Source organism: Trachurus japonicus, chromosome 23, assembly GCF_045865225.1.
Source record: "Trachurus japonicus isolate A0001 chromosome 23, Traja_1.0".
Classification (NCBI taxonomy): Eukaryota; Metazoa; Chordata; class Actinopteri; order Carangiformes; family Carangidae; genus Trachurus; species Trachurus japonicus.
Window position 1 is genome coordinate 4,890,459 of NC_140929.1, and position 12,280 is coordinate 4,902,738.

General features: G+C 41.7%; 1 protein-coding gene across 1 annotated transcript in view; it reads left to right on the top strand.

Annotated features, from left to right (window-relative positions):
- Window positions 1-12,030, top strand: part of ntn4 (netrin 4) — a 40,748-nt gene extending 28,718 nt beyond the window's left edge. Inside the window, exons 6-10 of the mRNA XM_085769984.1 lie at window positions 6,811-7,024; window positions 8,004-8,098; window positions 9,432-9,500; window positions 10,654-10,827; window positions 11,765-12,030. Of these exons, the coding sequence (XP_085626110.1) occupies window positions 6,811-7,024; window positions 8,004-8,098; window positions 9,432-9,500; window positions 10,654-10,827; window positions 11,765-11,904 (692 nt within the window). The 3' untranslated portion in view covers window positions 11,905-12,030. The remainder of the gene's footprint in view (window positions 1-6,810; window positions 7,025-8,003; window positions 8,099-9,431; window positions 9,501-10,653; window positions 10,828-11,764) is intronic.
- The last annotated feature ends 250 nt before the right edge of the window (window positions 12,031-12,280 follow it).

A 12,280-nucleotide genomic window follows, 5' to 3' on the forward strand; every position in this document is an offset into this window, starting at 1 on the left:
TTTATCTCATTACATGCATTTCTATTAAGCGCTCTTATTTTGAAACAGGTTTTCTTTTATTTTGAAAATGCGACTACAAGAAAAACCAACCACAGCCTCTGTCAGTCACAATGTGTTTCTTTCCTCTTTTGATCCAATTGATCTGATCTGTTCCCTTCCTCCATCTTTCTTTCCTTCCTTTTCCCTTCCTTCTTTCCCTTCTTCCTTCCTTGAACGAATCTGTTCCCTCCCTCCATCTTTCTTTCTTTCCACAATCCTTTTCCCTTCCCTTCTTTCCTCCCTTCTTCCTTCTTCTTCCTTCCTTGAACGAATCTGTTCCCTCCTTTCCTTCCTTCCTTCCTTTTTGACCCAACTAACCCAATCTGTTCCCTCCCTCCTTCCTTCCTTCCTTCCTTCCTTCCTTCCTTCCCTTCATCCTTACTTCTTCCTTCCTTTTTGACCCAACTAACCCAATCTGTTCCCTCCCTCCTTCCTTCCTTCCTTCCTTCCTTCCTTCCTTCCTTCCTTCCTTCCTTCCTTCCTTCCTTCCTTCCTTCCTTCCTTCCTTCCCTTCATCCTTACTTCTTCCTTCCTTTTTGACCCAACTGACCCAATCTATCTTTCTTTCGTTTTTCCCTTCCTTCCTTCCTTCCTTCCTTCCTTCCTTCCTTCCTTCCTTCCTTCCTTCCTTCCTTCCTTCCTTCCTTCCTTCCTTCCTTCCTTCCTTCCTTCCTTCCCTCCATCCTTCCTTCCTTCCTTTCTTGACCCAGGAGGACAACAGGAGGGTTAACCCTTTGATGCACAACATGGGTCTAAAGTGACCCGACTGAGTTTTTTTTGCGCTATATCTTCGCAAAAAATGTATTTCATCATATAGTATTCCAGGTATTCTTCAATTATGAACTTGTTTTTGATCATAATACATCCTTATTTTATTTTTTACTTTATTACTTTTCGAATAAAAACACATTTTGTATCACTACCCCTCTAATGCACAACATCTCGTGCATTAGAAGGGGTGTGCATATGTTGTGCATCAAAAGGTTAATTCTGTTGCATTCAAAGGCAGTTTCTACTGTCTACTGTCTTATATTCATGTAGCTTTTATAAAAATCTACTTAAGTATATTGAAAAGCAGTCACTCTGTCGCTTCAGGATCGACACTCTTGACTCAGGTGATGGAGCTGTGACCTCTGTGACCTCTGCAGAGGGTGAATCCTGTTAATAGTTTTTAAGTGAAACACGACACGATGCTAATCACTGGAAGAAATCTGACAATCCTGAAGATTGATTGATTGTTAATAACTGATTGCCGACGCTCCAAGATCAATCATCTCCTCTCATCAATCTGAGCTGTGAGTCCATTAGCATCAGCCGAGGATCTTACAATGATGAAACGTGACGTGAATTTACAGCCTCGTCTCTCTCTGTGTGCTGCCATCTTTAATAATAATAAGGTCACAGAAAAGAAAACTGATCCCAGGTCTGTTTTAAGTTCAGTCGGGTTTAATTTTCACTTTTTTTTGCACCTGAGATCTCACAGAACTACACACTGCAAAAACTCAAAATCTTACCAAGAATATTTGTCTTATTTCTAGTCAAAACAAATCTCATTATACTTAAAATAAGACTCATCACAAAGAAAGTAGCTTGTTTTTAGACCCTTTTTACTTCTTTCAAGCATATTTTCACTTGAAATAAGTGGAAAAATCTGATAGTGGAGCAAGTTTTTCTTCCTTATTAGAAGCACAAAAGATTTTTCTACTGATTTCAAGTGAAAATTGTGAAAATTATCTAAAAACAAGTGAATTTTTAGGTGATGAGTCTTATTTTAAGTGAAAAGAGATTAGTTTTGACTAGAAATTAGACATTTTGACAAGAAATAAGACAAATATTCTTAGAAAGATTTTGAGTTTTTGCAATGCAGATTGAAGCAGGAGGGTGATTGATCCTCGCTGACGGCTGAGTGATCGAAATAAGAAGAAGCAGCAGTGGTGAAGGTGTGTGTGCGTGTGTGTGTGGAGAGAAACCCCGGAGACGAAGCAGGTACAGGTACAGGTTGTGAAATCCCAGCGTTGCCGCTCGCTCACTCGCTGACAATGGAGGAATTTCCCTCCGTCGCGAGGAACATTTTTTTCATTCCAGGCTCCGAGGGGCCCGGGAAAGAAAACACTCTCGTCAGGCTCCACGCAATGCAAGCTCGTACAAACACACACACCAAAACACTTTAGCAGAGGGAGGGGGGAAAGTTACAGTGTGTGTGTGTGTGTGTGTGTGTGTTTATAAGTGTGTTGAAGGCGGGTTAGGTGTGTTATCAGCTCTGGGTGTTTTTTGTGCGGTTGTTCAGGCAGGTGTCCTGTCATGTCTCAGCGCACGCTCATAAAGTTTTCATTGTCAGAAGTTCAGCTCCTGCAGCCCTCACTGCAAAAACTCAAATGTCTTACCAAGAATATTTGTCTTATTTCTAGTCAAAATGTCATTTCTAGTCAAAACAAATCTCAATATACTTAAAATAAGACTCATCACATTAAAAAGTAGCTTGTTTTTAGACACTTTTTAACTTCTTTCAAGGATATTTTCACTTGAAATAAGTAACTTGCTTTCACTTTTTCATGATTTTTCTACTTATTTCAAGTGAAAACAAGTGAAAATAATCTAAAAACAAGTTAATTTTTAGGTGATGAGTCTTATTTTAAGTGGAAAGAGATTAGTTTTGACTAGAAATGAGACATTTTGACATGAAATAAGACACATTTTTTGCAGAATTTATGAGCATTTGAAAGGGGTCACTCACTACAGGACTCCTGTATGTGCATATGTGTGTATGCGTGTATGTGCATGTGTGTGTATATGAAATAAGAAAGCTGAGCACACTGCAAAACTCAAAATCTTTTCAAGAATATTTGTCTTATTTCTTGTTAAAATGTTTCATTTCTAGTCAAAACTAATCTCTTTCCATTTAAAATAAGACTCATCACCTAAAAGTTAACTTGTTTTTAGATAATTTTCACTTGTTTCAAACACATTTTCACTTGAAATAAGTAGAAAAATCGTGAAAAAGTGAAAGCAAGTTTTTTGTGCTTGTAATAAGGAAGAAAAACTTGCTCCACTCTCATTTTTCTACTTATTTCAAGTAAAAATTTGTTTGAAACAAGTGAAAATGATCTAAAAACAAGTTAATTTTTAGGTGATGAGTCTTATTTTAAGTGGAAAGAGATTAGTTTTGACTGAGAAATGAGACATTTTGACAAGAAATACGACAAATATTCTTGAAAAGATTTTGAGTTTTGCAGTGCTCAGCTTTCTTATTTCATATATACACACATGCACATACACACATGCACATACAGGAGTCCTTGTGTAGTGATTGACCCCTTTCAAATGCTCATAAATTCTCACCCACATACAGTATGTAAACACGCGCGTTCCCTGAACACATCGCCACACGTGTTTTAGCTTTACATGGCGCTGGTGTCGCTGTAATCTCTGTTAATTATTAACATGCGGGGGCTGCTCACTAAACAATAGTGTAGATAGGGACATGTTTTTTATAGACACACACTTAAAAAGCTTTCCTGAAAATCTCTTGTATGTCCAGTATTTGTGTGTCTGTGTGTGTGCACTTCAGGTCTATAAAGTGTATGAATGTGATATCTTTATGGTTTTGACTGATACTGGGCCGTTGGGTCTCGTGATAAGTTTTTATCTTATCTCTGTTGTTCCCGGCGATTCGTCCGATAGCGCGTCTGCTTCAGGAGGACGATGAGGCGTTTATGGTTCATCTGCAATTAAAAGAAAAGAAGAGACGCCAAAACGTGGGAATGTTGAAAACTTTTATTGAGGAAAACTCTTTCCAGAAACTTAACATGACCCACTGAGAGGTGTTTCTAATATTTTGCCCACTTATTTAGCTATGTAAATTAAGGTGATTAAAATCATCCATATAACCCAAGGCATTAAATATAGATAAATTAATTAACATAATCTCATCAACAATTAATCTGGTTCATAAACAACAGATATTATATTGCTTATTGGCAGGTCATGGTGTTATATTGAATGAATATAACGGCTGACTCTTGACCTGAAGTGGTAAATCAATATGTTCATTCAGGAAGTCAAAATGGGATTGACATGGATTTATCTCATCATCTCAGGAGTTTTAGATATTGGAAATGATTTACACATGGCGCACAATGTTATAAATCCTAATGCATCAGCTTGTGCAAGGATAAAAATGTCAACAAAAGACGTAGCTGCGTCTCTGAGATGCTTTTGTTTTGAAGGACTGTGCACAGCTTCTGTGATAAGTTATTATCAGTGTGCACTGTGCAAGTCTCTGTCTGAAACAATCCCACACTGCAGATGATCTGTGCTGCAGTTTGCATGCTTTGACTGGAGGCAGCCAACTCTGTGTGTGCAGCCCTGTTACTGTTATCAATGACGTTGGGTTTTTATTATTGATGTTTTATTTATAGAAAAAGCTTCACAGTGGAGAGACTTCACTTCCTTTAGGTTTCCAGCAGCACAAATAGGCCTATATAAACATTGGAGTTGTTCAGATGAATGAATGTGATAAATTCAAAGTTATTAAAGTGATACGCCAACATTTTTTTTTTCGTGTCTTGCCTCACTCCCGAGTCCATGACAAGCAGATAGACACCATCCTTTCGACTGTGCGTGGAGTAACAAGGGAGATAGAGCCGTATCGCCCGTAATTAGCTTAGCTCAAACACTGGAAGTGTATGGGTAGTGTTAGCCTGCCTCCACCTAAAGTCATCAGAGAAACTCTTCAGCAACTCTAAACGGAAACCGGCGGGCCGATCTTCGTCTCAGAGCTGACAAAACTCTCCGGTAAGGCATCTTGAGCGGTCAAATGCCGGTAACGGGACGAGATCGGTCAAAACGGAGGGTTCAAGCAAAGACGGTTTATTTTGGTTCAAGCTAGCTACATCGAGGGTAGGTTAGCTTCCTATTTCAAAGTAAAAGCACAAATTTTATCGTCATGGTTTTCTGTATGTAAAGGGCAACGGGTGTTTTATTTTGTGAAAGTAACCGGAAGTGCGTTGGTCACAACGGCTAGCTTGAGTAGCGCCGAATTCGTCCGAACAAAATTGTAAACAGCTGGTATTTAGACAAATTAACGACACACTGCTGATCTAAACGGCTACTTTCTCGCCTAAAAATGTTTGAAATGTCGATAAAGTGATATATTTACAGAGTTTAGAGCTAAAATGAAATCAGCTTCTGACTGCTGATTTCGGCTTGGGTAGGAGGCAGGCTAACACTACCCATACACTTCCAGCGTTTGAGCTAAGCTAATTACGGGCGATACGGCTCTATCTCCCTTGTTACTGCACGCACAGTCGAAAGGATGGTGTCTATCTGCTGGTCATGGACTCGGGAGTGAGGCAAGACACATAATTTTTTTTTTTTTTTAATTGGCGTATCCCTTTAAAGTTAAATATTTCTATAATCTCCCATCAAAAAAAAAAAAAAAAAGCGTCAGAGGTGAAAGAGCAGAGAGCAGAGAGAGAGACAGGTCTGTGGCTTTACAGTGAGTTACAGTCATTTACTGCCAGTCAGCCCCTCACGCATCATTAAACACAAGAGAAATGGCTCCAAACAACCAACCAACCCCACCCTCCTCTATTCCTCTCTCTCTCCTCCTCCTCTTCTGCTTGTCCTTCACCACCTCCTGCCCTCATCATGTCCTCCCTCCCTTCCCTCCCCGTCTGCCCCAGAGATAGGGACAGATTTATGGGGAAGGTAAGACATGTTGTCCTGCTGCAACGCTCCGGTCTCAGGTCTCAGCAGCAGACAGTAGTTTTCTCAGACTGTTAGTGGGTGTATACATGTGTGTGTGTGTGTGTGTGTGTGTGTGTGTGTGTGTGTGTGTGTGTGTGCATGTGTGTGTGTAGTATATTGTTTTTGGAGGTTGTTTAAAGAACACCCTATCAGCACACAATTAGAGGGGACATGAGGGAGGGAGAAAGCTGTGATAAGAAAAAGAGAGAGGCCTTTGTGTTGCGAGCTCCGACAACAATGCCAGACAGACGAACAGCACAACTGATGAATGATGAAATTCTAATTTATCACCAGAGCCGGTGATAAATTTTAACATGCAGGTCAGCAAAAGCTTAGAGAGAAAGAAAGAAGGAAAAACGCCCTTTGGACTCAGGGCTCTACTAATGGGATTTGATTCTTTCTTTTTTCATATTTACATTTGAACCAACTTGGATATATTCACTTATTTTTATCAGGCTTGCATTGTAATAAAATTGTAAGCACCTTTATTTTTAAGCTTTATAATGAAGAAGTGTGAAAGTATTCACCTTAAATCCAGGCTTTTCAAAATAAAGTGTCAGTCAGTCACAGTTTTTAGCTTTGCAGCTTTGCAAATGTTAGCACGTTTAACAGCATAAGAAGTTACAGTTGTAAACATAGTAAATATTATAGCCTATCTGCTAAATATTAGCATGTTAGCTTTGTCAGAGTCTTAGCATTTAGCTCAAAACAGCCTCACAGAGCTGCTAGCATTGCCAACCATGTTAATAATGATTGTTTTAGGTCATAGAATAACTAAAATTATCTATTTTGTGAACTGAACTTTCAACTTTTGCAGCAGCAATTTATAACACAAGTCGTAAAACTTCAAGATACACAAAACTGACCACCAGGATTATATCATACATGGCTTATTTCAACTCATTAGCGTGTTAATTAGCACAAGATTAAGACATATTAGCGTATTAATCAATGCATTATCTCCAATTGTCCTAGTTTTGAGCTTATCTGGATTAATTGCACACTTATTTTTCCCTTTCCCAGCATGCAACTGCCACCCCATGGGCTCTATGCCCTTCCACCTGGCGGACGGCTCGCCCTGCGACCCCGCCAACGGAAACTGCATCTGCAAACCCGGAGTGGGAGGAGCCCACTGCGACAGGTGCATGGTGGGATACTGGGGTTTCCACGACTACGGCTGTCGTCCGTGTGACTGCGCAGGAGACTGTGATCCGTTCACTGGAGACTGCATGTTCGGGTGAGTGGGAAAAAAAACTTTTTTAAAGGGATACGCCAACATTTTTCTTCGTGTCTTGCCTCACTCCCGAGTCCATGACCAGCAGATAGACACCATCCTTTCGACTGTGCGTGCAGTAACAAGGGAGATAGAGCCATATCGCCCGTAATTAGCTTAGCTCAAACGCTGGAAGTGTATAGGTAGTGTTAGCCTGCCTCCTACCCGAGCCGAAATCAGTGAGAAGCTGATTTTATTTTAGCTCTAAACTCTGTAAATATATCACTTTATCAACATTTTTAGGCGAGAAAGTAGCTGTTTAGATCAGCTGTGTGTCGTTAATTTGTCTAAATACCAGCTGTTTACAATTTTGTTCGGACGAATTCGGCGCTACTCAAGCTAGCCGTTGTGACCAACGCACCTTGCTTGAACCCTCCGTTTTGACCGATCTCGTCCCGTTAGCGGCATTTGACCGTTCAAGATGCCTTACTGGAGAGTTTTGTCAGCTCTGAGACGAAGATCGGCCCGCCGGTTTCTGTTTAGAGTTGCTGAAGAGTTTCTCTGATGACTTTAGGTGGAGGCAGGCTAACGCTACCTATACACTTCCAGTGTTTGAGCTAAGCTAATTACGGGCGATACGGCTCTATCTCCCTTGTTACTGCACGCACAGTCGAAAGGATGGTGTCTATCTGCTGGTCATGGACTCGGGAGTGAGGCAAGACACAAAAAAAAAAAATGTTGGCGTATCCCTTTAAATATTATATTATGATGTTGTTTCAGTTCTGATAACAGAGATTTCTTTTAAAACCTGTAAAGTCTGAGATATTAAACTTGTTGGATAAACAGGAGTTTTATCAGATTTGTTCAGTGGTCGCAGTGGTTGTTGCCTCCTCGGTCGAGCAACATTTGTTTAGTGCAGATTAACATTCCTACACCCACATGTGTGTGTGTATGTGTGTGTATGCATGTGATAATGTTGGTGTGTGATAATGTGTTTGTGCAGCTCCGATCTGGACCTGTACAACTTGGAGGGAAACTCCAGCGAGCCGGTCCGGATCTTCAGAGCAGACGAACTCTTCTCTGCCCTCCACTACTCAGGTGAGACAGTGGGACAGTGTGTGTGCGTGTGTGTGCATGTGAAAGAGAGAGAGGCAGTGTGTGTGTGTGTGTGTGTGTGTGTGTGTGTGTGTGTGTTACTCATGTTCCTCCACAGTCCAGTGACCAAGCATTAATGGTTAAGTAATGAAAGTCTTGATAGGGCCATAGAAGGACATGGAACAAAGATGGTTGTGTGTGTCTGTCCGTCTGTTCTTGTACTTACTACGTTGTGAGGACCGGAACGAGTTTTTAACCAACAGAGTGAGGACATTTTTGGGAAGTGAGGACATTTTTGGGAAGTGAGGACATTTTGGCCTCGGTCCTCACTTTTTCCCAAGGGCTGCTTGAGGGTTAAGACTTTAGGTCATAATTAAGCAATACATCACGACAGGCCGTGGTAATGGCTAAGGGGCGTTCTTCAGCCCGATGGTTACCAATAATGACAATATAAAAGAGGAATACGCAATCAATTTCATGTAGTTTTATTCAACCAGAAATACATATTATCCAATAAAATAGCCCCACAGTTAAGAAAATAGCTCCACCTCTCCAGACGTTGACTCCAAGTTAGCTCTGCATCTCGTCTTTTCCTCCGCTTTTTTTTCAGGTGAAAGTCGCTGCTCAGTCCCCTCTACCGTTGTTAACCCTCCCCGGAGGTGAAAGTTAACCGTAAACATGTGAATTCAACTACTTTAGTCCACTTTAACATTGTAAAAACACAGACCGGATACATGACAACAACTTCCATTCATACCAGTCATACCAGTCGTGCCTGACGCGGAGTGATAGCCTACGCTGTGATAAGGCTTTAGAATAGTAGCCGTGGTATATGCTCATTATACCACGGTTAACAACCAATCAGATTGCCGGATTTCACCTTTCCGTTTTATAATTAGGTTTAAATTAGGTTAAGAGTAGCTAATGGTTAAGGTTAGGCATTTGTTTTGGATGATTAAGGTTAGGGTTAGGGGCTAAAGGGAATACATTATGTCAATGAGTGTCCTCACAAAGATAGCATTACAAGGATGTGTGTGTGTGTGTGTGGAAATGTGTGTGTGTTTCTACGCATGGATGGTTTCCAAGTGTCCCTTCTCTTAGACCCCCCCCCCACCACCACCACCACCACCATGTAACTGCAGCTATCATAGGCACATTCCTCACCGGACACACACACACACACACACTGTTCTTGCATTCTTAGGACGCCTTGCACAGTATCTTAGACCACACACACACACACACACACACACACACACACACACACACACACACACACACGACGTCAGTTATTTTACAAATATTAAATGTGTCTGTGTTTGTTTGTCCCCTGCAGAGAAGTGTGAGTGCAAAGAGCAGGCGCTGACCAACAGCAAACTCTTCTGCACCATGAATTACGCGTACGGTAAGAACGAATGACGTCTTTTAAAATTCCATCAGTCATTTCTTTCTTTTTTTCTTTTTTCTTATGTTTTATTTTTAGCTTTGTATGTACCATGTCTCAAAATAGAAGTATGTTTTGGTTTTATTCTATAACGTCAGTCCCATGGGTCCAACACCAAAATCGTCAGAACACTCAAAATAAAAGCAAGGTCATCAGGGTTCATTCGAGGGGGGAAATCCATCCAATAACTATTCATAACTGGACTCAAAGTGATGGTCCAAGTGACTCACAGCATTCCCTGTGTTGTTCACTGATTTCGCTCCAATCCCTCCAGGGGAAAAGCGTTTTATAACTAATCTGAATTTCATATCAATCTGTATGAATCACATTAAAACTCTAAACTTTTTTGAAATTTGTCCAGCGACCTTGAAAGTTGGCCACGTCAGCCATCTTCTCCATTAATGTCTAACCGAGTTTTATATTTCTACAGAAAGACAGTAAATCCTTCTTCTTTTGTTCTTAAAGGGATAGTACAACATATTGCCATAATCCCTATCCCTATATTAATTATCGGTGCATGTTGTTTTGAGATCGGCGGGGCAGAGACGTGAGCTGCTCAGTGAACACAATGGAGGTGAACGGTATCAACTCATCAAACTCATGAAATACACAATCCAACAACTCCAAAACGCTCTGGTGGACAAGTTGTGAACTGCACATTCACCACGCTATGAGATAATAACGTATAATTATGTAACATTACAACACATGAAGCAAATAACTCTACTGGACAACTACTGGACTGTAGTTTCGGCTGCATTTGCTTCCAAAACAACTCTGTCTGGTAACGTTGTGTTATTATCTCATAGCGTGGTGAATGTGCAGGTCACAACTTGTCCACCAGAGCGTTGTGGAGTTGTTGGATTGTGTATTTGATGAGTTTGATGAGGGACAGGGGACCTGTACCGTTCACTGAGCAGCTCACGTCTCCGATCTCAAAACAAAATGCACCGATAATTAAAGATAATGAACCTACTGCTACGACTATAGGGATTATGGCGATAGGCGAATTTGCCAAAATGTTGAACTATCCCTTTAACAAGTGTTCACTTCACTTGCTGTGGTGACTTGCAAATCACATCTGTGGTCTCTCTCTCTCTTCCCGACTTGTTAGTGCTGAAGGTGAAAGTGCTGTCGGCCCACGATAAGGGCTCCCACGCCGAGGTGGAGGTCAAAGTTCAGAAGGTGCTCAGTCAGAACACCAAGCTGAAGATACAGCGAGGGCGAGTCACCCTTTACCCCGAGTCCTGGACCGCGCGGGGCTGCACTTGTCCCATCCTCAACCCAGGTCAGAAACAGATTCACACTGAACAGAACAGTTTAAAGGCATACACCAACATTTTATTTTTCGTGTCTTGCCTCACTCCTGAGTCCATGACCAGCAGATAGACACCATCCTTTCGACTGTGCGTGCAGTAACAAGGGAGATAGAGCCGTATCGGCCGTAATTAGCTTAGCTCAAATGCTCGAAGTGTATAGGTAGTGTTAGCCTGCCTCCTACCCCAGAAGCTGATTTCATTTTAGCTCTAAACTCTGTAAATATTCCACTTTATCAACATTTCAAACATTTTTAGGCGAGAAAGTAGCCGTTTAGATCAGCAGAGTGTCGTTAATTTGTCTAAATACCAGCTGTTTACACTTTTGTTCGGACGAATTCGGCGCTACTCAAGCTAGCCGTTGTGACCAACGCACTTCCGGTTACTTTCATAAAATAAAACACCCGTTGCCCTTTACATACAGAAAACCATGACGATAGAAGTTGTGCTTTTACTTTGAAATAGGAAGCTAACCTACCCTCGATGTAGCTAGCTTGAACCAAAATAAACCGTCTTTGCTTGAACCCTCCGTTTTGACCGATCTCGTCCCGTTACCGGCATTTGACCGCTCAAGATGCCTTACCGGAGAGTTTTGTCAGCTCTGAGACGAAGATCGGCCCGCTGGTTTCTGTTTAGAGTTGCTGAAGAGTTTCTCTGATGACTTTAGGTGGAGGCAGTGGAAGCTAACACTCCCTATACACTTCCAGCGTTTGAGCTAAACTAATTACGGGCGATACGGCTCTATCTCCCTTGTTACTGCACACACAGTCGAAAGGATGGTGTCTATCTGCTGGTCATGGACTCGGGAGTGAGGCAAGACACGAAAAATAAAAATGTTGGCGTATCCCTTTAACAGAGTGTTGTATGTATGTGTGCGAACCGTCCTTGACATTTGACCTCATTTCTCAGGGGTGGAGTATCTCGTGGCGGGACATACGGACCGTAAGCAGGGCCGCCTCCTGGTCAACATGAAGAGCTTCGTCAAGCCGTGGAAAGCCAGTTTGGGGCGCAAAGTCCTCACGCTACTCAAGACGGACTGCAACTGGTAGACGGGACGGAGTTTAAAAACGCTGGAGGAGACACACACACGGACTGACGAGACTGTTTTCTAGCTGAACAAAGCCGTGGATTCTTGTTTTCTTTGTCCTCCAGATGTGGAATACAGTACGAGTCGCACAGGATTTCTACGGGGAAACCGGGACAGACAGACATTTGAATACCCGATCCGCCCCACCCTCCGTTTCTTCTGCTGTTGTCCAATGAGAGCATAAAGCTATAGCGGTGGACTGCACAAAGCTAAAAGCACACAGGATGTAATTTTTTTTTTGTGTGTGTGTTAAAAGACGTATCTGCCTCTGCATCTGAGCAAAAACTGTCACTCTTACATTCTCATGTAGGATTCATTCAAGCAAATGTTTCTGTTGC